General features: G+C 42.5%; 4 protein-coding genes across 5 annotated transcripts; 1 reads left to right on the top strand and 3 right to left on the bottom strand.

The window, feature by feature from the left end:
- Positions 1-1,325: 1,325 nt before the first annotated feature.
- Positions 1,326-13,256, bottom strand: LOC146981085 (cell division cycle protein 20 homolog B-like). Of its 2 annotated transcripts, none has more exons than XM_085786036.1 (12): positions 13,133-13,256; positions 12,665-12,724; positions 8,259-8,493; positions 7,098-7,201; positions 6,395-6,416; positions 5,730-5,846; positions 4,864-5,081; positions 4,580-4,674; positions 4,127-4,358; positions 2,707-2,832; positions 2,488-2,617; positions 1,326-1,509 (listed from the first exon to the last, which is right to left on the bottom strand). In XM_085786036.1, the coding sequence occupies exons 1-12, from the start codon at positions 13,169-13,171 to the stop codon at positions 1,412-1,414; spliced, it is 1,476 nt and encodes a 491-aa protein (XP_085642162.1). In that variant the 5' UTR covers positions 13,172-13,256; the 3' UTR covers positions 1,326-1,411. The 2 variants fall into 2 exon arrangements, with proteins under 2 accessions (XP_085642162.1, XP_085642161.1); XM_085786035.1 differs by having other exon boundaries at positions 6,365-6,416; positions 13,133-13,237.
- gpx8 (glutathione peroxidase 8 (putative)) lies at positions 9,407-11,630 on the top strand. The gene is made up of 3 exons (XM_085786037.1): positions 9,407-9,692; positions 9,861-10,122; positions 11,226-11,630. The coding sequence occupies exons 1-3, from the start codon at positions 9,486-9,488 to the stop codon at positions 11,387-11,389; spliced, it is 633 nt and encodes a 210-aa protein (XP_085642163.1). The 5' UTR covers positions 9,407-9,485; the 3' UTR covers positions 11,390-11,630.
- A 3,823-nt stretch (positions 13,257-17,079) lies between the features above and the next one.
- Positions 17,080-19,197, bottom strand: mcidas (multiciliate differentiation and DNA synthesis associated cell cycle protein). The gene is made up of 7 exons (XM_085788116.1): positions 19,108-19,197; positions 18,937-19,009; positions 18,769-18,848; positions 18,223-18,283; positions 17,871-18,100; positions 17,637-17,747; positions 17,080-17,533 (listed from the first exon to the last, which is right to left on the bottom strand). The coding sequence occupies exons 1-7, from the start codon at positions 19,195-19,197 to the stop codon at positions 17,084-17,086; spliced, it is 1,095 nt and encodes a 364-aa protein (XP_085644242.1). The 3' UTR covers positions 17,080-17,083.
- Positions 19,198-21,875: 2,678 nt separating this feature from the next.
- On the bottom strand, positions 21,876-24,032 carry ccno (cyclin O). The gene is made up of 3 exons (XM_085788115.1): positions 23,490-24,032; positions 22,888-23,073; positions 21,876-22,789 (listed from the first exon to the last, which is right to left on the bottom strand). The coding sequence occupies exons 1-3, from the start codon at positions 23,859-23,861 to the stop codon at positions 22,172-22,174; spliced, it is 1,176 nt and encodes a 391-aa protein (XP_085644241.1). The 5' UTR covers positions 23,862-24,032; the 3' UTR covers positions 21,876-22,171.
- Positions 24,033-24,698: the final 666 nt, after the last annotated feature.

The raw sequence follows: 24,698 nt of genomic DNA, 5'->3' as shown, positions 1-24,698 counted from the left end.
CTGTTGATATGATGACAATAAAGCTTACTATTCAATCTATGTAACTGCTTCTATTACATTAAAAACAGGAAAATTCTGTGTTTTATAGATGTAAGGTGACTTAACTGTGTTGACTGTGTTTACAGAGAATGATTTATCAGATTTGTGCAGCTCTCATCATAATCAGTACCTCAGCAGCAGGCAGGACTATAGTTAAGCTGATTTCTCCTTCACCTGATGCACAATGTTTCTCACAGACGATGGTTTTATAAACTGCATGCTTGAATAATTATAGAGGCAGAGACTGTTCAGGAGTTTGTGCACCAGATTAAGGACTGTAGCAAATACACAGAAATACACACTCGACAGCTGCTGCTGCTGCTGCTGCTGCTGCTGCTGCTGCTGCTGCTGCTGGCCTCTCAAAGTGTGTTCATGGTTTTATTATTCACTGTCATTGTTTCAGTTTTGCTCATGTGAAAAGCAAGTTGCTACTTGGATGCTGTTGCATTTTGATTTTGTCTAGTTGTTTTTGCACTTGCAGTTTTTTTATTATTTGTAGGAGATGTAATGTTTTTTGTTTGACTTTGTCTTTTGTGAATGTTTTTTTCACACTGTGGCTCCTGCATTTAACCACCGGGCTGTATCTTGATGAGTGTGTTGGTGAAACAGATAAAATGACAGATATCTGAGGTGAGAAAGTCTAAACCTCACATGTTTCACCATCTAGCGTCTGCAAACATATTACCCATAAGATTGGGGTAGGGGGGGGGGGTTGTTTTTCTTTTTTTCTGTTATCAAAAGAAGTCTTCCCCACCACAGGCACAAAATGTTCTCACGTCTGGCTGCACACTTGCAAGCGAGGCACCTCTCTACACTCAGACGGACTTTAATTACCGTAACAGACGAATGTGCTCTGTTCATCTGCATGATAAAATATCAAGTGGTGGCTTTTTGAAGCCGCTTCCGTTGCCATGTGAGTCCACAAGTAGATTCACTTAACACAAGATGAAGTGGAGGCTGCAACACAATCAACCACGGCTTTTTAAAAAACATTTTATAGGTCAGCCTTTGTGTTTGTTTTGATACTTATTTGTATTTTTAATTACGGACCGTTTTATACACTGTTTGTGATTGTGTCACACTGCTATAGAAAAAAAAAAAAAAACTTACTTAAGGAGCCACAGAAACCTTTAGATTGTGGTGTGTGAACTATGTTAGTACTTGTATTGGTAATGTGGTCAGCTCAGAGCGGGGGGTGATGGGGGAAGTGGAGGGAGGGGGGCTGTCAGGAAATGTGCGGAGGCGGCTCACAGAGACACGGCGATGTTACCAAGAAAAGGTGAACGGACTCAAGTTCAGTTTAATACAGGTCCGATCAAATAACAACTTTCAATCAAAATTCATCATGCAGTGTCAAGAGTCACTTGTTTTATCAAAGGTCCCAGACGCGAAAACATTCGTCCACTCCAGCGGAGAAAATCTGAGAGCAGCCGGGGTTCAGAGCCACGTGCAGCACCCGATGAGAATGACCTTAAAAAACAACAAAACGATGATTGAACCTTTAACCTCTAATGACCGTGTTTCCTGTGAAAAACAAACAGTGTTGTGCCATTTCACACTTACAAAGAACTACTTCAAAGTTCAGTTCACTTGCATTCGTACCACCTTCTGTTTTTCTTAATAAATAGGCTGCTTTTATTTTTCACTAAAACCTCCATCACATCACCACTCCCAAACTATTATTAGTTGTTGTATGACTGAAGAATTACAGACATGAGCTACATACATTTGACCAAAAAAAACCATGTTGAGATTGAGAATATATTTTATCACTAAAAGGAGCTACTGTATATGTAAGAAATGTAGGGCAAGTCATCATAAAATCACCCAATATGTGACCAGAGACTTGAAAGATGGAGATGGCTGAAAGTGGAGAAGAATTTAAGGACAGGTTAAAATGAGGTGCAGTTAAGATGTTCTGTATCTGGAAATACCTGGTCGCAAAATTTGCATAATGTCGCATGTTTTTATGTGTTTCAAATGCTAAAAAAATGTCCTCAGCAGTAAATGTGTCTGTACTGTCTCTATTGATGCTGGGCAGTACCGTGCAGTAAAACTGACATTCATCATTTGTAAACTGATTTGTTCATTTCATTATGAACATATTCAACACAACACTGGGTGGCAAACATCATGAATGTGTTTCAATGATGTTTCAAAAACGGTAGATCTCACAACACCTCAGAAAAACCGTGACATCTCATATCAAACGTAGTCATTTCTGACGTGTTTCATTCATAGTTTCACAATCAGTGGAGGCCCAGGACATGAATGAGTCTGCTCAAAGTGGCCTTTTAAATACCTCAGAGACAGATGACGGAGAGGTGAACCAACTGTCACACCAAATATTACTCAGCATGCACATGTCAGGTGATGCAGTGCATTTATTCCTATGAGGGCGATGAGTGGTTGTTAGATTATTATTATCGGTGTCTCGGGCTCTCTAACCTGTGAGCTGGTGGACGGGGTAGAGGGAGGCGGAGGGAAACTCCGAGGTCCAGCAGATGACTTGGTGATGAGGAAGGCCGTGACCTGTGACCAGATATCTCTTCTTTTCAGCCCATCGTAGAGAACAGATCTGCAATGGGAGACATTAGGATTAGAGTGTCCAATATGTACACACACACACAAACTCTTTTTAAAACACCTCTGCTACGATCAGAACACCTGTGAGTTTGTGTTGGCCGAAGTTACACAACTTCCTGACTGTGTGTCCCAGATTCTCAGCTCTCCGTCCTGCCATCCGCCTCCTGTAGCGATCGTTTTTCTCTGCCATGGACACCATCCCATTGCCTTGACACAAAAAACACACAAGCACGCACAACAATGTTCAGGAAATCAGTGTCATTGTTTAATAAACACACCACTCAGGGGAATGCTTGCATGATTGTCAAACAACAACAACTGGTATCAGGTTTTACACAAGCTACAGGACAGACAGGTAGTCATCAACAGAACAAGAAGCTGCTTCAGTCATGAAAACCAAACAACACGTCTGTGAACGGGGCAGGTAGAGCAGCTCGGACTAATTAGTAACAGCGACATGCACGTTCAGGGGAAGTTCAGATGGAGCCGTCGATCAGTCGGTTAACCGCAATTGAAATATCTCAAAAACTAGCGGGGGTGAAATGTCATGACATTTGATGCACGTGTACGGTGGTCCAGAGAGCTCAGAGCGCTGCAGTGTAACGTGCTACTAACCCTAATTCAGAAAATGCCACTGTAAAAACTCACAGCAACTCAAAACAGAAGTGATGCCACTTTTTGTGTCCCCAGAAACACTTCTGTTCTGAGTTGTTATAGCATTATGCGTGGCCAAAACAAGGAAGTTGTTCTCTGAATTTGTAATGCATTTGTGTCTTTGTATGTGTTTTCACAACTTGCAGTGCATCGAGCTCTCAGGGCCACCATACACATCCCCCCTGTTGACAGTCAATAAAGATGGACGCAGCCTCTGCGACGTCACCCGCAGGTTTCTGAAGAACAGTTTTGATGTCATCATCTTGCCTGTACCCAACTTTGCCAAACTTCTGGCTAATACAGAAATAGGCAAAGAGGAGGCTTAAAGGGGAACTATGCAAATCCAGTCGCTTTTTTGCTATTTGTTTTCAATATATCATACGCGTTACGATGTGTATATTTGTGTAGTCCTATCTGTCATAAAATAGAGATTACGGATTGTGTTAAGGTGCCACAGATACGAGAGCAGGGACAAGTAATTTATTTTAACCATCACAATTACTCCGCTGGCTAAGGAGTAATTCTAAGATAAGTTTAAAAAAAATCTTTAATTATGCAACAATTTAAACCTTAATAAAATTTCAATGAGTGATATAAAAACTCAACCTATTCTACACCCCTAGTCGTTATGAAAGTGAAAATTAACCATATAGACCAAAACGTGTTTGTGAACATGATTATTTAATGGGCGTCTATGGGGGAAGCCCATATCAAGTGGCCAGCCTCTAGTGGCCATTTGAAGAAGTGCATCACCATCATGTCCAAAATTTCACCTTACCTTTAATTTAGCAGGTTGTGTCATGTTTTATTGTTTCACTGAGTTAGTCTTAGTTTCAAGTGCACTCACCTTAACAGCACTGGGCTGTGTCATTGTGGTCAGTGGCTGTTTTAACCCTGTGGGGCCTCCTGCTACGTCACCATCCCATACATGAAGGAGTCCCTCCGTGGAGCCGCTGGCCAGACAGTCGTCCTCCGGCGACCACTGAAGGCTGCAGACCCCCCCCTGCTGGACGGCCGCGCCTACGAGAGGTGCAGGGGCCCGAGGGTCGAGGTGATGGATACGTCCGAGAGCAGAGCCACTGTTACATCAGGGACACACAACATAAATATTGCATTTAATACATAATATTGATAGTAACTTCTGTGCCCTTTCATATTTAGGGCTAATTAACCTTTATTCATTTATATGAGGGATGAAACCAGAATAGATTTGGTATAAAATAACTGTGCTTGTTCTGTGTGATTCCATGCTGCATGGTAATATTCTGTGTAATGCGCTAAACTGACGACGCATACAAACCAGCTGAGTAAGTGCTGTTTCCAGGAAAGTGCTCCGACCACAGACAGGTGTGATGGTAGACACCTCATGCTCTGCTTCTTTTCAACATCCCACAACTAAAGAGTCAGAGAGATGCGACACCACAAACCGTCATCCTGCTGATTTCAGCTGTAGCGTCTACACTTCCCCTGGCAGAGGCGCCCCCCACACCCCATCCCCCCTCGACCGCAGCCTGCATGAATCACATCCCACCGTCTCTGTTCTCATTTACTTGAAGCTCCACAGCCCAACAAGCACCTGCCTACCTGCACCTCCCCTCGCCTGGACCCGATGCACAGAGCCGTGCCGTCTCTGCTCCAGCACAGAGACGAGACCGACCGCCCGTGAATGCGTGGTCGTCCGGTCTGTGGACTCGGGTCCAAACATCCCACCAGAGCACGAGTTTCTGAACTCCAGAGGTAAACGGTGGAGCCCAGTGCTAATGCAACGGTACCATCACAGCTGCAGTCCAAAACACTGGTGTCTGAAAGAGGAGAGAGGAGAAAGAGATATAGAGACTTAACCCACTGTGTTGTATTAACAAAATAACAGTGAGGTCGTTTTATATCTATATTTTAATGCATTTCCTACAATTTAATATATTTTCTGGATATTTGCTGATTACAGGGGGAGGTGTTTTTAGTTTGACCAAAACAGGAGCTATTGATTTGTCCTTTATTCATCACTCACATCATCTTCTTTTTTTCTTTTTTTTTTTACAGAAACTAAAATGGTCTCTTAATTCAAATATAAAAATGAACTCCAATCATATACATCTGGTTATACCTAGGCCTACTGGATGGATGTTATTTTCTAACATGAGGCTCTGAGGCCTCTTCACGGTGCCACAGGAACAAATCTAAGGAAAAATGCAACTCACTCATAGCTCATAAAAAGCTTATAAAAGAACCACAATATACTGTGTTTTTTATATTATATTTATATTATCAATGTTCCACGAGGTTGCACTATGGATATGTCACAAAGAGCAGGAACACTGGTAAATCCCGACTAAAGCTGAAACAAATTCATCCAGGGCTAAAAATAGTCCCCCTGCAAATAGTATTTACTTCTACAGTGTTGTGGGGTTTTGTTGAGCAGGGGTTGTTATTTATTTCCTTTCCTCTCTTACAGTAGTCGTTCTGCAGTGACGGTGCTGACAACTTCATCACCGACTTTCCTTGCAGACTGACAGCAGCTTTGTCCAGAACGGTAAATGGCTGCGAATCCTGTCGTTTTGCATCGGAACCTGAAAAAATGAAAAAAAAACATATCATAAACAAAACCACACACACACACAAAAGCATAAATTCTTTCACTCATCTAAAGTGAATTAAGCATCAGAACAAACATCACTACAGAACTGCAGCAGACACCCACATTGAAAATTAAATATTAAACTTAGTTATCTTCTTTATTACAGGTCCAATCTTTCATTATGGGCCTCCATAAGTGTATCAAGGTGAAACTCTGATTACACTTCCACATTCCTTTCTCTAACATAACTGTTCACATAACTGCAAATCAACCATTTGTTCTCATTTCCTGGTATGAGATCACAGCAGTTTCACTCGTCATTCCTGCTTGTGTGTGTTTTAATTAATGGAGAGCTCGCTGCTGTAACTGTATATTGTTCTCTATTTTCTAGTGTTTTTTTGTGGTTTTGTTTTTATATATATAGTAAAGTTTGTGCGACTTAATGTCACTGTACAGTCTGTAGCTGCAAGAAAGAATGAAGTGAAAGAAAGAAAAACATTCATGCTGCACCGTTCTGTTGTGCATCGGCTTGCTCTTCACCTGCAGCTCTCCACATCCATCCCTGCAAAGGAATATGATAGTGTTTTGCTGAAATATTTTTTCTGATTTTATGACCTTAATATAATAATAAATAAAATCTATTATCATATTGAGGTATTGATTTAGGTGTAGAGACATTAATTTATGAACATATTCAGGTATTTATGTGTTTTGCGTCACTGCACCTATTGTCAAGCCTCTCATTAACACAGCTATTCTTAACCACTGTCCATTAATAACTAACCACTGTTGCCTCACTTTAAATAGGCTACTCCTTCGTGAGCAACCGACAGATAAAAAAAACACACCAAATAATTCATTATTATATCATTTCTAATCTATTTTCAGCCCTGTCGCACACTTTGGCCTCATTGTTTGCGTCTTGTGAAAGGAATGTCACTGGTTTGATCCCCGGATTAGCAGGATCAAATCTGGCACTTATCCAACCCTCGTCAACACCACTGTGGTGCATGTAAGCAAGGTCCTTAACCGCAGTGGTCAGCAGGTCAAACTGTGGCTCGGAAAAACTACAAGTTAAATAAATACAAGTTTTTAAAAAAAAATCATGTTAAGAAGAAGAAACAACCTGCAGAAAGAAGCTTTTCAACTCTCAGCACAACTTTTGTTTTAGTTTTTACTGGGGGAAACCCACACTGATTTAAATCAAACTGCAGTGTCACAGCGAAAAGTTCCTTAAACAAACCTGTTGTGAGACATTTTGCACGGTGGGTCGTCCCCTGGCAGAGATGATGGGTGGCGTGTTCGATGGTGTCACAGCCCCACGGTGGGACACGCCCCTGGGCAACACTGTCTCAGATGATGTGGCAGACAAAGAGATGACACTGACATTGTAAAACAAGTATGGGACAAAAACTGCCGTGTCTGCTGATGCCATAAGGGGATTAAACTAACGATATATTCATTTATTGAGTGAGAAATCAATGTAGATTTTAGCAGTCAGTCCTCACATGAGCATGGGAATACGTTTGCCTGGTAGCCTGCCCTTTAACCCATAACCATGCCACTCTGCAGCACTGCCTGCTCGGCTTTGAGATGCAACACTGAGGGCTAAAGGTGTTGTGAGAAATGTGGCTGAATCTAACCCAAACATCTGATGCAAGTTGCAGGGCATGCACTGCACCGACACGTAAAGTACACATGACACAACCACAATTTTTCATCACAATTGCTTGTATAACATAGTTAAATTGTACACGGTATAGTGTGCATGAGGCCTCTTGTGTGTGCAGTAGGTGAAAGTTTAGTTGTTTCTTTGTAACAGATGGATTTCTACGGTGGCCCTGAGAGCACAGCCCACTGCAACTTAAGAAAACACAATGCAAATACACAAAAATGTGCCAAAGTCAGAAAACAATTTGACAACACATGTGCTGCCAAAACTCACACAACACAACGGAAGTGTTTCCCTAGGACTTAAAAAAGTCACAGACCTGAATAAAGACAAGTTATAAAAACGGCTATAGCCTACATCAGTGGTGTTTGAAGATAAGGGGTGTTTGTTGTATTAAAAAACAACAACATAAAAACGTCAACATTGCACAATTCTGATGTTATATATAGGCCTATGTACTATTAGCCTAGCCTCAGCCAGTCTTTAGCCAGGCCCATCACATTGTTTTGGTCCTGGAAAACATCTCCATTTCATTGTGAGTTGCAGGTTGTTTTCTGAATTTGCACTGTAATATATGTTTTTGTCTGTGTCTTCTGAAGTGGCAGTGCACTGAACTCTCAGGGCCACCATAGATTTTAAAGATTGCAAAAAATTACATAAGAAAATGTGACGGTGAAAAGCTGGAAACAGCGGTATCAGGCAGTCTGGGTCTGTAACATCTCTCCTCCTCACCGTGGTGGTTTCCGTGCAGGCCTCCTCCCTCCCTCTGAGCCGGGTCCCGGGGTCTCGGGGGTGGAGAGTCCAGCTCCAGTCTCTGACAGACTGCGTCCAGCTCAAACCTGAGCTCGCAGCGCCACCCAGCGGCCACGGGTGTACTACTCACAGCCGGAGCCTCTGCTGCGCTGCTCCTCTGGATGATCCTCCTCCTGAAGCGCTTGTATGAGACGTGATGAGCGTCGTTTTGTCCCTGAGGAGAAAAACAAATTCATGGTTTGATCAATTAATTTAAGTTAAAAAAAAAAGAAAGAAAGAAGAAAGAAAGAAAGAAAGAAAGAAAGAAAGAAAGAAAGAAAGAAAGAAAGAAAGAAGAAAAAGTACCAATGCTAGAAAACTGAAACTAACACAAGCTTTACTGCTGTAGCAAACTTCAAACCACAAAACTTCACCAGAGTCAAGCATGCCACAATGACAAAACTTCCTGTTAAATCCTTCAAAACAAAAGCATTAAACTCAAGGGGTAATTTGGGGAAATGATAAAAATATAGATCAATTTGTTGATTGATTTCTCCATCAATTAGTCCCTTACATGTCAGGAAATCATTTTATTTCCCACAATCCAGCATGGATGACATTTGGTGACATATCCAGCAAATGGAGAAAAGAAAACTTCACTTTAGAAGGTGAAACCATAAAATGTATTTTTATTTATTTCATTTCAGACATTTTTGCTTAAAGACTGCCAAATACATGCATTTATCAGGAATGTTGTTGGCAATTTCTTGTTTATGAAAGCCCAGGTTGATTGTGTTCCTTTAAAATTGAACAGTTTATTATTTTTTATCATAATATTAATAATGACAAAAACAAACAAAAAATATGATTAACACTTAAATAGTTCAGTGTTTTCTGTTATTCTATAAAATGCAAAAAAAAAAACACACAACGAGTTGTAATTTTGTATACATGATAGGGCCTAATTATTTCTTGACTTTTATTGATGTGTGTCCATACAGTCTATGTGTGTGTCCATCCAAAGATTATCGTGTGTCAATGCAGGTTTTATTTTTTAAGGGATCAGAACTCAGCTTCCGGTTCTGTCCTGGTTTTCTGGTTTTCTCCAGGAGCTTTGACCCAGCTGAGCTCCCCCCCTCCTCCTCCTCCTCCTCCTCCGGTCCGCCCCGACACTTCTGACAGGATCTCCCACCACCGACCTCCTCGGTCTGTTCTTCCCCCTCCAAGATGGAGGCCTTAGGGGGCTACCCTGCCAAGTCCTCCAACCCGAAAGCTAAAAAGTTGACGGTGCTGCTGAGCATGACGGTCGGTGTGGGCTGTCTGTTCCTGCTGCAGACGCAGCTGGTGAAGCCGAGGAAACCCGAGGACTTTTACTCCTTCGAGGTGAAAGACGCGAAGGGGAGGTCGGTTCCCCTGGAGAAGTACCGAGGAAAAGTAAGTCCACATCATCAGCAGGGCTTTTGACTCTGACAACAAATCTGTGCAAACTCAGTCCCAAGTTATCCACAGTGGCTTTATTTCAAGTTTCATTGTATAATTCATGTTTCTTGAAGCATTTTGAACCCCTTTGGGCTGTGCGTGTCTCCCCCTCCTCCTGTGCAGGCGTCTCTGGTTGTAAACGTGGCGAGTCGCAGCGAGCAGACGGAGTTGAACTACCGCTCTCTGCAGGAGCTGCACCGGGAGCTGGGCACCTCTCACTTCAACGTCCTGGCTTTCCCCTGCGGCCAGTTCGGGGACACCGAGCCCGGGACCAGCCGGGACATCGAGGCTTTCGCCAAGTCCACATACGGCGTAACTTTCCCCTTCTTCAGCAAGATCAAAATTATGGGCTCAGAGGCGGAGCCGGCCTTCAAGTTCCTCACAGGTCGGCAGGAAAACATCCAACATCTGTCTGGTGCACACTAACAGGCACTCATACATTTGAAAGCCAAGCACTTACACCATGTATGTCTGCAGTTTCTATAGGTTATAATAGTGTACTAACTAAGGAAGTGCAGCCTGGACCTATAGCCTACTTTATTGTATCTTACAGTTATCATAGGCTACATCTTGAACTTACCTGTCAGATCACAGGCTGAACATATAATTTTAGTGCCAGTTGACTTGAGGTCTTTGCATATATGAAGTTGTAACCAACACATGTTTGATTTTAAATTTAGGCTACATCTGTCTAGATAGGAGTTGAACTTTAACAAAGATGAAAACAAAAAACACATGTTTGTGTAAATAGGCTACTTCAGGACTTTGCTTATCTGGTCAGTTGTTCAGTATATGAAAATGAATCCAGAGAACCAGAACCAGTGTACTGGGGTGTCAAATCTCGATGGACTTTGTTGACAAGTGATTTTATGTGGTTATTGCAGACCAATGTACAGCAGCCCTGCACTGCAACTTTAGACAACACACACAAAGACACAAATGTGCTACAAATTCAGAAAACAATGAATCGGTTTCACTGCAGAAACTCAAAAAACAGTAGAAGTGTTTCAGGGGACACAAAGTGGACGGACCAGGCTAAAGGCTAATGGTGATACTGATGTCATAATAAACCAAACAAACTCATCTCATTTTGTAACACCACTAAACTGTCTTCATAACTTCACTGAACAAGAGCAGGCAGTCCATCACTTTTTTGTGTCCTCAGAAACACTTCCATTGTGAGTTTATGAAATTATTTTCTGAATATGTAGCATGTTTGTGTTTTTGTTTTGCTGGTGTTTTTTGGGCTGCAGTGTACTGAGCTCTCAGGGCCACCATAGAAATACATATGTGATTGTGCGTCTCAGCTCAGCAACTTCTGCCTTTTATTGATTTTGCATCAGTGTGATTATGTGTATACAACAGACAGTGCAGTCCAAACATTCACTTAAATGACTTTTGCACCTTACTGTAGCACCTACAAGTTGATTTATGATGGGAAACAATCAAAGCATCATGAGAGTTAATGATTTATCTGTTATTTTGCAGATTCAGTGCAGAAAATCCCAAAGTGGAACTTCTGGAAGTTTCTGGTGAGTCCAGAGGGGAAGGTGCTCCGGTTCTGGCGAACCGACGAGCCGATTGAGAGCATCCGACAAGAGGTCAGGACGCTGGTGCGAGAACTCATCCTCAAGAAACGGGTGGAGCTATGATGAAGCGTATTGATGAGATACGAGACACGCTGCTGTGTCATGTCCAGGAATAACCAGCGGTGGACTGTGAACTGTTGGTTGGACGACATCTCGCTCCCCAGATGTGCAAGATGTTGCTGTATGTGTATGTATGTGTGTGTGTGTGTGATTGGGACCATCCTATGGTTGATGATAAACATTCCCTACAATGACCACTGCTGCGGCTGAAGGATTGTGAAGCCTTTTAAGTGTTGGATTTTTTTTTTAAAACACGTTTTTACAGTTTGATTTCGTCTGTACTTTGCATTGTTTATGTTAAAATCCACCTGTTGAGCTGAAGCGCATTTTGACGGATCAGAATTGAACAAATTTGTGAAACATCCATCCATCAATAAAACGATTTCATGTTGCTAATGATCTCAGGATCTTTGATGTTTTAAAAGCAACTCGGTGCTGATATTCTGTATGTAACAGCTGTTTTTTTCTGTCTGACATCTCATTTATTTTACAAACTAATGAATAATGCCAAAAAATCTTATATCAGATGAACAACTAGAAGTCTACCATGTTTCTGGATGTGGATTTAAATGGGCAGTAGGATGGCAGCAGCAGGTAAGCTGGCACATACTCAATCAACCAGCTAACAAGACACTGCCTACCAGCCACCCACAGGAAGGAGAGATGAGAAACACTTCACTTCTGTCATAGCAGCTGATTATTATTATTACCAGTGATACCAGTAGCTCAAATATCCTCTAACCTCCTTCACATGCTGTCTCCAACCATCTCGTGATGTCGTCTGGGGATCGGGATGCTTGCATCTCACAGGTTATAGTCAAATGTGACTGTTAAGGTAGCAGAGCAGTGTGAGCTGCTGCAGCAGACACGTCAGCTAACATTACACTGCCTCCCAACCAGTCACAACTCACAGGCCTGCACTGTCTATGCAAATGCAGGGATTTGACTACTGTACGTGGAGCTGATGCTGAGCCATGTTAAGTGAGAAAATTCACAGTTTTCTCACTCGTGCATTCCAGCTTTACTCCACTGTTTGTTTTAAAGGAGAGTGAAGTGGGATGTGTGGTGAGGTCAGAGGTCAGAGGTCAGAGGTGTGTTTGGCAGGAGGAGCAGCAGCAGTGAGGAGTGCAGCTGGCAGCTGTCAATCAGATAGTGGCACAGCCAGCAGCGGTACACTGCCACACTGACGCCACCAGCTCTGGAGCGTCGGGTGGAGGACGGATGGAGGGATGATGATAATAAAAAATAGTAGTACGTAGAGTTAACTTCCTATCTTACCTTGAAGAAGCACTGCCTCCTCTTTCCTGCACAGTCTCTGAACATGTCCCTCATAATGTCCTGAAAATGAAGAAAAGATTCAGACAAATTGATGCTCATTAGGAACAACTAATTATAGCTTTATGATAGTAAAAAAAAAAGTTTAAAAGTCTTTATTCCTATGGCTTAGTGATGTTTAACCTTTAAAAACTCCTACGCATTTCAGCATAGCCTTCATCAGGGAGTCAAACAGAATTACAGCTTTAACCAAAAGTGGAATTTCTACTTTCAAACAATGATTGCTATATTTTCCATATGTTTAAATAGGTTAAATTAATCCTAAAGCAAAGAGGAGTTGTCATGTGTTTGGAGTTTGAGTTGGTTGCCTGGTAGCAGCAGCATAACAACAGACAAGTGGAAGCAGGGAAATATAATAGCCTAATATCTCCCAAATGGACTATTAATGTTATGGTAAATAGAAAATCTCACCCAGTCATCAGATCGTCCAGTTGGGACTTCCAGACGCATCTTCAGGTCCCATGAGTCTGGTTCCTTCTTCCCTCTGAGCCTGAGAGGAGACTGACCCCACCGGCCATGCCCCGTGCACCTGTCGTCTCCTCTTCCAGCGATGGGCTGCGCTCCTAAATACTCTCCCCGGGCGGACGGCGGAGCGGGAAGCAGCGTCCTCTGCTCTGCTATTGGAGGAATAAGTGTAGAGGAGTGTGTGTGCGTGTGTTTGTTTTCAGTTAAGTAGACCTAACTACTTCAGTTCAGGGATTCCCTCCGCCTCCTGGTTTCTCCTGGAAACAAATAGACACAGATGAAAGAAAGAAAAAGAGCAACGTTTTAAAGGAGGAGGAGGCAGCGTGTTATCAGTTAATAACCCTGATAAGGACAGTTTGTCATACCACACACTGCTCATCAATTATCAGACTGTCATTTGGCTGGAGCAGACCGGAAGTCTTGTTATTATAGGAGGATTTACATGGCAATCAAATAAATGGAAAATCTCAAGGCTATTTATCAATTATAGGCTAAATGTATAATTGTTTCAAACAATACGTTTAATAGGCAGGGGAAAAGATCACAATAACATCATGATTAAATTGTTTCAATTCTTGTTAACCTATAACTAATATTTAAAATGAAAGAATCTATACAAAATAATTAATTTTACCTATTTTATTTTAGATAGGCAAAGAAAAATATTTTATATTTATATAAATATTTTGGGGCTATTTATGATTTTTAAAAAAACATTATCATAATGATGTATTTAACCTTTATTTAGGTCTGGAGGGATCATTGATGGCAGATTTTTTATTTTTAATAGATAGAGACCAAATTTGCCTATAAATAAAAATAAATAAATAAAAAGATTTAGCATAGTATCTGAATATCTGTGGATTTACGGCAGGAGGGTGTCTAACAACTAATGACACAGCTCTTTCCCACCAGGCCGCCTTGTACCCGCGGGCCGCAGCGGTTTAATGACGGGAGCTGCTGTGGCGCTAAGTGGGCTGAACGGCGCGAGCTGGGCTGCACGTTCTCGCCACCTGTCACCTCCATATGCGCCCACGCCGCGAGCTCGAGCCCTGACACGGCGCGACAGGTGCGTGCTCTCAGACACGGGACAGAGCATCACTGACGGTGTGTAGGTGACCAGCAGGCGGCCATGGACCAGCGCTGCACAGCTTCATCCATAACCAGGCTGTGTAGCTGTATTTCACTTATTAAACCGTTGTTAATCACATATGGTATAACAAAATAGCATAGGCTATAGGCTAATAGCTTGGATCATGAATAAGTGTCAATACACTAATTTGGGGGTTGCTTTTTTAAGGCTTAAACGCTCTACAAATCCAAAACCACATCAAATCAAGAAAACAACATTAGTTTGACATGAAGCCTCCATGCTGCAGAAACACAACACAACAGAAGTGTTTCTGTTGGATACCAGAAAGTGATAGACCACTTTTATTCAATGCTTCTTGACTTTAGAAGTAGAATAATGAAGATGTATTAAATGTGAGTTTATGTTTAATATTCACGTCAATATGATTTATTTTTGCAGATATGCAATGTTTAGAAATAGTCTAAAGCTTGGTCCATCACTTTTCTGTGTCCTCGGAAACACTTGTTTGTGTTGTGAGTTTCTCTTCTGAATTTGTAGCATATATTGTGTTCTTTTTAAATTATTATTATTATTATTCTACAGTGTGTTGAGCCCTCAGAGACACCGTTTTCCTATCTACATCAGAGTTGAAGTGCTGCAAAAGCCTGCAATAAAAATCCTAACTTTATTAGCTGTAGACTACACAGAGACATCGCTCTTCTGTTTTAATCATGCCCACCATTCTCAGGAAATAAAAATAGGCCTAAATGATTTGTTCCACCTCTCCGCCCAGTTTCCCGCGGGACTTGCAGGGGTTTGCAGCCTCCACAGGTTTGGCTTTAGTCGCCATAGAGACTCATTGTGTCTGTGTTTCCCTCCCCTCCTCCTCCTCCTCCTCCTCCCGCATGTTCCCCCGCAGTTTGGCGGTAGCTTAACCGGTCGAAAGTGTCAGAGCCAGGCTGAAACAAAAAAAAAAAGCGTCGCCCCCCGGTGCCGCTCTCAGCAGCGGCTGCTGGTCAATGACAAACGGATTTGTTTGTGGTCCAAGAAGCGGCTGGAGGCGCGGCTGGCTGTCCGGCGAAGCTGACGATGTGAAGGTGTGAGCGGTTACATGAATGGGTGAGGAGGTTTGACAACAGGCGTCCTGTTTGTTTGATACGTTGTCAGCAGCAATTTAGATTGTTAACGGTGACCAGAGGGTCAGGGTTACAGTCAGATACCTGCACACACTGACACCTGGTTTTTCCTCAGTTTTATTAGTTTGATTGACTTTCCAACGAGAAATGTTTTCACAATAGAATATAATATAACACAATTTCCCTTTTATGCAATGAAAACAATGAATAGCCTATAGCCTACACATAGGCTATAATTATTGGTGTATTGTTGTAAAGATAAACTTTGGCCTGATCACCTATTTTGTCAATCAGTCAGTCAATCCTGATGCTGATATTGGGAAGTTAAAACTTCTGATAACTCAATCACAATATTCTAATGAATAACTTTAATATTATTCAAAACTCTCAGAAAATGTAAATAGTACAAATAAATATGACCAAATGAATGAATGATTGATAACACACTTTTTCCCCAAGCTGCTACCAGTCCTATATAGTGCTGACTGGGGGCAAACCTATAAAATATGAGAAAACCACAAACTGAATTAACATAAACATTTTTCTCTAGTGAAACAACCAATGCAAGGACATTGTTTCTAAATTAAAGGCACAAATAAAAGTGTTGACATAGGCTAATGCACGCAGCAATATGATATGTATACTGATTTGTATTCATCTTTATTTGTGTTGTTGGATGCAGTGTTCACCACCACAGCAGCAGCAGTGCCGCAGCCTCAGGTGCTGCAGTGCTGCCTTCACTGCTCTTGTGTAAACAGGCTGAGGTCTGGGGGAGTTTAAACAGGTGTTTGAACTGAGGTTCAACCGAGTGTCCACCGGACCACTCCGCCTCACACCATAGCCTGCTTTTTACAGCTAAAGATGAAGATAGCATCATAGATACAAAGGTCAGAAGGTCACAACTTTATAACATAAGTTTTTCTTCTTATTTTAATTTCCTTTCTTGTGACCTAAATATAATTCTTTGGGAAAGATGTGTTTTAACAATATTAACATAAAAAGAAAAAGAAAAAAGAAACATTTTCCTCTGCAGGGGGATGTTTATAAGGTGCCACCCAACAGCAAGTTATACAATTTGGAAGGAAACACATCTATTGCAATTTCCAAAAAGAGGATATAAACAAGGATGTTGGCTGCAATACATCATGACCCAGGGCCTTTCTCCAGACCACACAGTCACTCAGACAAAGACAAATGGGAAGGAAGTCACTGTTTCTTAAAGGGGGTCACGGGGTCACATTTGTTTCACTGCTCAAACAAGGAAAACAGTTTCTTTCCATTTGTTTAAATATCACCTGCTTGTTCCATAAATAAAAGAAATCTCTCAAAGTCGGTTTTATAGGCTTGAATATAACTTTTATTATAAAAAAAAGAATTGGTCGTATATCTTCCAAGACAAAAACATCCTGTGAGGTGCAAAATTAAACATGACATTGAGGCATGTAAACAAACACAATGTAAACAACAGGTCGGGCAGTATTATTTCCTTTGTCAAGCACCACCTCTGACTGATTATCTTGGAAGCTACCTGAGGAAGACATAATTTAATCATTTACAGATATCAACACAGATTATAAGTTAAGCATTAACATTCGCTGCCCACCCACACTTCCCCTCCATCCACACGGTCCTGAATAGACCTTCAAAATCACTTATTAGAAGAATGATGGGATCTGGTTTTCTCTACTTTCAGCTGTGGCTGGGGACCCAGCGAAAGCGGTATCCACCCTCCTGAGTCCTGGAGGTGAAGGCGTGTCCGTGAGGAAACGCCTGAGTCCTGATGGTGCAGTGTTCCCTGACAGAAGTTCTGAAGGATGAGACGCTCTCTTCAGCCTCTGCTCCGTCAACCCTCACGCTGCCGACTTTGGAAACATTAGTCTGCAGGCCTGAGAACGCACCGAACATGCGTATAGTCTCTGATTCCTGCTGTGCTCCCGTTGCAGTGGCAGTGGCAGCGGTGCCGTGCAGGACGGCGTTGCAGCGAGTGCTGATGTCTCTCAGCATCTCCTCCACTGAGTCAGAGGATTCAGTTTCGTAGCCTTCGTCCAGTCGCTGTCGCTTACAGGGACTCAGTGAGGTTTTATCACCACGAGGCAGCACTGGTTCTCTTGCCTCTGGGTCTCTGACTGTCATCAATTTCTGGAAATTAGATGGAAAATGATGACACAAGAGATTATATTGTATGTAGAATGAATGTATGTGTACATGTTCAGCCATATGGTCGTCTCAGTCATGTACTCACTTCGAGCACCGAGGCCAGGTGCTTTGCTCGACTGGCCAGCTGCCTGAGGTGAAGGTTTCTCCCCTGAAGGGAGCCGATCTCTTCCTGTCGTCTATGAAGAGTCTCTTGGAGCTGAAGGTGCAAAAGGCAAAATCAATTTAGATGCTGTATGACTATGCACATAGTTATTTCAAATGTTGTAAATAAATAAGTCAAATTTAGATATTTCCAAATGCAGTCCCAGTAAAGATTTACCTGGTGGTTGACTTCCAAAGAGTGATCCAGCGCCCTGACTTGACAGTGGGCGAAACCCCTCCAGACAGCTCCATCCTGGGCAGGAACAGGGTTGGCTGCCTCTGTGGAGGAGTTAATAGGATTGTCGTCTGGAGAGAAGTCTCTCTGGGGGGTGAGGGGAGGTATGACACATCCCTGAAATGGGACCAGTTCATCTGGAGACAGGCTGCTCTCCAGTGCGCTGGGAGACTCTGGCAGAGGAGGCACAGGCAAACATCCAGGGAATCAGCCAATTGGATGAACTCTTTATGATGATATTGTCCACAATGGCATAAACATTCAATTATGGGTTTTTAATGTAATTCTTTCTCACCTGCCATGAAATCCAACGCATAATCTCCAAAGTCATGGTCATCTGCATCAGATTCATTCACCTGTTGACGAATAAAACTGATGATTAGCGCATACATCACTGAATAAAGAAACAATCAAACACTGGAGAGAGAGAGAGAGAGAGCTCTACCTGAAAGTCCCACCAAGCGGTGTAAAATGGTTTTATTGCAGAACAAGTCCCGGTGGTCATTTTTAAGTGAGTGTGCTGGAGGCTTAATGCGTAATGCGCGGACGGTGATCTGTGCCATAGAGGCAAGTTTGTGAGCATAACCTGCATGTGAGCTCCATCCAGCCAATTAGCAGTAGCCTGATGTCACGAGTAAACTACAACGCCATTCGTGCAGGATTCCAGCACAGCCTGTCAAACATTAACAGCCAGAGGAGGAGTGATGCAGACCTGGCACCAGATATTTTGTTTTTCTCGCTGGCAGATGCGAAATGTTGGAAATTTACAAGTTTTTTTTTTTTTTTTAATGTGGTCTTTCTTTTTTTTAAAACAAAACAAATTTGAGTTTTTCCCACTCACCTGAGAGCCGAGGGAGTCGCTCTCCCGTCTCATCGCAGCAGTGCACTCCTCTAAATCATCCCATGCAATTGTTGAAAAGGCTGTAACATAATAAAAGCGTGACTTGGGTGATTCAACCCTGTGATTCATAGGTGCATGAAGTTCAGCCATGATGTTAGAGATGCGCACCTTGTTCAATGATGCAGGGGAGTTCAACGTAGACAGTGACTGGACTGCTGCTCCGCGGTACCATGGCTTTATCCTGCATGAAGGAAACATTTAAATCATCTTTTCACTTGCACACAGAGTGGTGTTGTGTTATGTATGTGTGCCTCATGACAAAGAGGAACAAATCCATACCTTTCTATGGAGTGCAGCTCTCCTCCCCTGCTGGCTCATTTGGTTGGGGCACAGAGAACCGAACATTTTTCTGTCTCTCTGCCTCTCCATCAGTTTCAGCTCTGGAGGGAGGGAAGGAAGGAGGGAGCGATCTGAACTGAGGCGACCATGATTTGACATGTGAGCTGATATATAGTCGACATTCTCCCGGTTCGCATGTCTCAGTGCCGCCGTTTCATACTTTTGGCCCAATCAAATGCACCTACTCGGTCTCCAGGGAGTCACCGCGTCCCCGGAGACTGGAGAGCTCCGCAGATTAACGGTTTGCTGCTGGTGTGAAGTGTGAAGTGGGAGCGCGCGTAACGGCGCCGTTGCAGCAGGTGGTTCCTGTGTCAGACCAGTCTCCCCCACTCTGCCCGCGGCCAAATATTCCCAGCGCCCTGCCACAGGCGCATGGAGAGTCACCTCCGACCATGTCTTTATGTTTTATTTAAACTAAAAAACCTTTATTTTCATAAAATCACAGAAAAACATGATTGACTGCAAGTGATTTGCACTCATTTAACATTTTTATTATCAATATGCTTCATTTTCTCGGGTGTAGCAGTGATAAAACATGAGTGGTGGCCATAACATTCAGTGCGTAATCTCTATCCAACTGTGCGTAAAATGTGCACCCTCAGGTCAAAGCCTGATGTCACATTTAAAGCAAAGTGGAAAAGGAAAGAGGGTAATTACAGCGGACAGCTCGGTAAACACTCGTGACAAATGCCCCTATTGGTAAACAAACAAGATTAAGTCTCCTTGCACTTAACGCTGCATGCACCTGTGTGGTCGACACTGTGTCAGCAGCTAGGTGTAGTGCTGCCTGACCAAGTGAGTAAATAAGAGAATGGGCTGTTTGCAGTTAGAGAATAGTCAATACTTTGTACTTTATCCAGTTAAACTTCATTTAAGGACTTGAAAATCCATGCAAGAGATGATCAGAGTTATTATAATCAAACATTATGGCTGTGGCAACATTTTAAAAGTAGATTCTTCTTTTTATTTAGAATATTTATTACCATTCTTAGATCAGAACAAATATCAATGTTTATAACACTTCAAAGTATCAGATAAAAAATTGGTGATTGATAGAGCTGCTTTTTTGTTGATATAGTGTTTTTAAGATGACAAACTCATCTCTAAAATGTTGAGACCAGCAGCTGTTATTTTGTACGCCAGCAAAAAAGACTTTAGACTTTTTGCTATATCATAAAATGAAGAAAAAATATAGGCTATGATATCAAACTATGAAAGATACGAACAATAATACACAAAGATTAAATAGGCGAATTGCTTCTCTAGCTTTGTCTGTGCAGTTTTGTCATATGTTGCAATGTTCAGAAATCTGGTTTGGCTAAAGGGCATTACGCCTATGTAGTGACAGAAGCCATCAGAAGACAGGATGGTCTTTATAAGCCTCCATTAACAATAAAGAACTAATGTAATGCAGGATTTACTTTGTGCTACAGCCACAACTGGTTAGACACAATGGACTCCAGACTGTCAAGTCTTTAAAAAGCCACAGAACATATAGCACATAAAGAAACGGCAGTGTCAAACACTGAAGCATATTAACCACTGTCTCTGAGGATGGGTATATGATTTCACTATAAGGCTATAAGTCTAACACCTGGTCTTGTAGCCTAGTCAGGGATAGTTTATTGATGTATGTTGATGTCCCACCAAAAGAACAGTAGCCTATTGGAAAAATGAGAAATTTCAGTTTCAGGTGTCCACAGGTAAAATAGATCTATCAGCACTCCCTTGGTCAGCAGGTCGAGATGCCATGGCATGCATGACAGTTTATCGGATGGATGGACGGATCCACTGTTCTTGCTGACCTCTTCTACAGAAACTTTTCCCCTTAGGAAGTCTGTAATACTTGGCGACAATGCTAGTATAAACCATGGACGTAGCGTCCGTGACGTCACCCATTGGTTTTGGGGAGTCGTTTTTGTGACTCAAACATGGCGGTCTGAACAGCGCCATGTTGGATTGGCCGGCCGAGAACCCGCCCACTGGCCTCGAAGCAGCTGTCCACGGAGCTGCTCGGACCTGTCACTCAACGTTTCCGCGCCCTAATTGGTCAGAGTTTTAACCTTATAACAGTAAAACGGCAGTGTTAAAAAAAAATTCACCCCCCTCAGAGTGTGTGCGGGGGTAGAAACTATCGATTGAGACAAAAAAATGTTCTGACACCAGGCTTTTAACATGTTTACTGAGGATGTAAAGTCGGCGATTTTAACATGGGGGTCTATGAGGAATGCTCCCTTCTGACACCAGCCCCCAGAGGAATCCAAGGGGATTGCAGTTTTTTGAACGCGGAAGTGAGCTTCACTTCTCAGACCGACAACTGCCCCCTTGGTATAAACACAACCAGAGGGGTGAAGAAAGCTGGTGAGTAGGTTGGTTTTCATGATCGACGCTGATGGAAACTCTGCATCCTATGTAAAGATGAGCTATAGGCTATCTGCTTGAGTTATTTTCCTTGTACTTTACCCAAAGGGTTATTTATGGCCCGTCACATTATACCACATCCGACTCATATCAAATGTTGTGTGATCATTTAACATGAGCTGAAATTAAGTTAATCACCAATGCAGACAAACAGAGATTCATTTACTGTTTATTTATTTCGATTCATAACAGCACATGGTCCTTCATTGAGTTTTTGCAACAGTAACATAACTTATAAACCTGCAGCAAGTCAGTGCATATACATATATATAGTAAATAATGATTTTGATTTAAAAATTTAAATAAAAATAAAAGCTATAACAGTAACGTAATATCAATAAATATAAAACAAGTTGTTAAACATTCACTGGATTGTATCAAGTATGACTGATTGTCTGAGTTATTCAGTATAATGAGGTTTAGTGCAGGACTGGATGAACCCGAGACTTTACTTCTGAAAAACCTTCACTTTAACACATTAAAGTATTTAATGCTCTCTCCTGTGTTTGTTACAATAAACACTACAATATAACCCTCCAAAGCAGAGGGGGTATTTGGCATTCTGCTGAAGTCTGAGATGTGGTCACATGGGGGACATCACTTCCAGTGTCTCCTGGTTTAATGACGCCAACAGTTTCAGGTTGTCTTTGCACTCCTGGGCCAGACTGTGATCGCAGCTCCCCTGCCCTGCAGACAGGAAGTGCCCCTTTGCTTTCAGAGAGAGGCTCTCTGAAACCTCAGGGCTCTCAGGTGGCTGAACAGAAGCTGCTTCGGGACATAATTCATCCACAAAACTGTCCCACTGGTCGTCCTGTGACTGGATGGCTGCATGCTCAACAGGCCCAAGTTCAGTTTTCAGTAACTCGCCGGCCAGCCTCAGTGCACAGCCAGCAGTCAGAGATGGTGGGTATTTGTTGAAGGCATAGTCTGCTAGACTCAACTCGCATACCTTACGTGCAAGGTTGCTGCACTGCCTGGATCTTTTTGCGTCTGGATTCATTCTTGCAGTCCCATCACTCACAAGCTGTGCAGCCTCAATGCAGTTGGTGTAGTAGTCCAGGAAAAAGGCCAGGGTGGGGGCAGCGAGGCGGAAGTTGAGACGCAGGAGGATGAGGCACTCCAGGTTGCAGAGCTGCTCTTTAGTGAAGGCATCGCAGCACAGTGACAAGAGATGGCTGATCCGCGGTGAGCAAACCTCCACCTTATAGTGACGCAAAGACATTGAGGGAGATTATTGAATGAAACCCAAAAGAACAACGTATTATCTGTTCCTCTGGCATCTATAGCTGCCTCACTCACCTGTTTACTGGCGAGAAGCAGTGCAGTGACACCCAGGAGCTGGAAGCAGTCGGCGGCCACAGCTGTGGATGCCAGGAACCTGTCCACGATGTTCACTGCCAGGCAGCAGCACTCAAAGGACAGACGGAAATGTTTGTGTACAGGGATGAGCCAGCTGATGAGCTTACACCGTGCTTCTGCATTTAGCTGCAAGTAAACAAAATCCATTAGTATAGGCACTGGCAGCAGAAATAAACTAAAAATCTGGAATAAATTATTATTTCTGTGAAATAGGTTTGAAATATCTATAGCAGAGCCTCTAATTGCATTTCTATTGCTGGATCTCACACATATTTATGTCCAATAGCTATACCTGATGATCTATTTCTATTTCATTAAAAACTTTTAATATCCCAGTTCTGTGTGTTCTTTCTTTCTTTCTTTCTTTTCTATTTGTCTATTACCTATAGCCTACATCTATCAATGACATTATGTAGCCTATTCCAGATGTTGATTTATGATGTTGAAAGTAGCCTAGTAGGACACTGTAAAAAAAAAATGCAGCCCTATATCAAATCAAAACGTTAAACGTTAAAAATACAAACTTTTTAATAATAACTCACTTGTGGCTGACGTGCCAAGCTGTTGCATGGGTGAAACTGCGCCTCCCTCTCCCTCTGGATGCTGTAACCAACGTCTCCGTACTGGAGGTACCAGCTGGACAGCGGCTCTGCAGGAGCCTCCGGTTCATAAAGGCGCAGCGAGAACACGTTTGTCCGAACTGGAGATGCTGATCCCGGGGAGGGTCCCAGATCCTCCTCGAAGCCGGAGTCACTCAGTTTGGCCATGAGTGTCTGTTTTCTGTGCCGGGCTGTGTGCCGCTGTCTGGCCGCTGTCAGCGCTTCTCTCAGAGGAGAAGCTCCGTCCATCCGCCTCCGTTTGTAAACACTCACCGATCCGCCGTCACCGCTCACGACAAGTGACACCATCATCATCCACCGGCAGCCCCTGCACTGAGGTCGAGTCCCGCACTCAGCTGCAGCCCCGCGGTGACGTCACTTTTCCCGGGGTCTCCCCCGCTCTGGCAGCGCACCTTTCTCTGGTCTCCCCGGGCGACCGAGGCCAAACAATCACTGGTCCCATGCAGGAATTAATTAACTTAAACCCTCAGCCATATGTTAGACCTTCTGTGGGCTTGTTTCCCTAGAATAATAATACATGAATGGACAACCATGCCCTTAGGCATTATGAGAAATAAAACTAATAGACTATCCACCATATACTGGATATGAAAATATTATCCAGAAGAAATGATTGATGCATTTGTGGTGTGTAACATTGTCTAAGATAAGATAGCCTAATCCTTTATTCGTCCCAAGGTTTCAGCAGCAGACAAGAAATGTTAGTAGCAGTAAAAAAAAAGAAAAAAACAAAGCAGTAGCCTGCTTGTAATAGAGTAGCCTATGGTTAATGAATAATACGAATAAGAATAAGCTAGGAATAAGAATAAGAAAAAAAAATCAAACAAACGTAAATTGCAGTAGGACTGTAGGCTATCTGAACTTAACTGAGAGCCACATTTGCTTGCTAACTTGAGGATTTTATTGTGAAAGCTAATGTTTTTTTTTGTTTTGTTTTTTACAGCAAAAAACAAACAAACAAATGAACATACTAATTATGATTATGATTATTATGTCATTTATTTTTATTCAAAGTTGTGGAACGTCTTAAAATAGCAACACTGGTGGAGATGGGTGAATGGCTGCTTGGCTGTTATGTAATTACTCTGTATTTAGTTTCAAAAGTTGTCTTCGCTGACGTTGTTTCCCAGT

The sequence above is a fragment of the Trachurus japonicus genome, chromosome 9 (genome assembly GCF_045865225.1).
Source record: "Trachurus japonicus isolate A0001 chromosome 9, Traja_1.0".
NCBI classification, from domain to species: Eukaryota; Metazoa; Chordata; class Actinopteri; order Carangiformes; family Carangidae; genus Trachurus; species Trachurus japonicus.
This window is presented reverse-complemented; position numbering and strand designations above follow the sequence as displayed.

What these genes read in the sequence shown, in the direction of transcription:
- gpx8 (XM_085786037.1), top strand. Translation starts at nt 9,486, where the DNA reads ATGGAGGCCTTAGGGGGCTACCCTGCCAAGTCCTCCAACCCGAAAGCT. An exon ending in TGGAGAAGTACCGAGGAAAA is followed by an intron (nt 9,693 to 9,860) that starts GTAAGTCCACAT and finishes CCTCCTGTGCAG; the next exon opens with GCGTCTCTGGTTGTAAACGT. An exon ending in GGCCTTCAAGTTCCTCACAG is followed by an intron (nt 10,123 to 11,225) that starts GTCGGCAGGAAA and finishes GTTATTTTGCAG; the next exon opens with ATTCAGTGCAGAAAATCCCA.
- LOC146981085 (XM_085786035.1), bottom strand. Translation starts at nt 13,171, where the DNA reads ATGCGTCTGGAAGTCCCAACTGGACGATCTGATGACTGG. An exon ending in GTCACTGCAGAACGACTACT is followed by an intron (nt 5,082 to 5,729) that starts GTAAGAGAGGAA and finishes CTCCTCTTTCAG; the next exon opens with ACACCAGTGTTTTGGACTGC. An exon ending in CCAGGCGAGGGGAGGTGCAG is followed by an intron (nt 4,675 to 4,863) that starts GTAGGCAGGTGC and finishes CTGACTCTTTAG; the next exon opens with TTGTGGGATGTTGAAAAGAA.
- mcidas (XM_085788116.1), bottom strand. Translation starts at nt 19,197, where the DNA reads ATGGAGAGGCAGAGAGACAGAAAAATGTTCGGTTCTCTGTGCCCCAAC. An exon ending in GCGACTCCCTCGGCTCTCAG is followed by an intron (nt 18,284 to 18,768) that starts GTGAGTGGGAAA and finishes ATTCGTCAACAG; the next exon opens with GTGAATGAATCTGATGCAGA. An exon ending in ACCTGGCCTCGGTGCTCGAA is followed by an intron (nt 17,534 to 17,636) that starts GTGAGTACATGA and finishes TCTAATTTCCAG; the next exon opens with AAATTGATGACAGTCAGAGA.
- ccno (XM_085788115.1), bottom strand. Translation starts at nt 23,861, where the DNA reads ATGATGATGGTGTCACTTGTCGTGAGCGGTGACGGCGGATCGGTGAGT. An exon ending in GCTTGGCACGTCAGCCACAA is followed by an intron (nt 23,074 to 23,489) that starts GTGAGTTATTAT and finishes GTTTACTTGCAG; the next exon opens with CTAAATGCAGAAGCACGGTG. An exon ending in TGCTTCTCGCCAGTAAACAG is followed by an intron (nt 22,790 to 22,887) that starts GTGAGTGAGGCA and finishes CGTCACTATAAG; the next exon opens with GTGGAGGTTTGCTCACCGCG.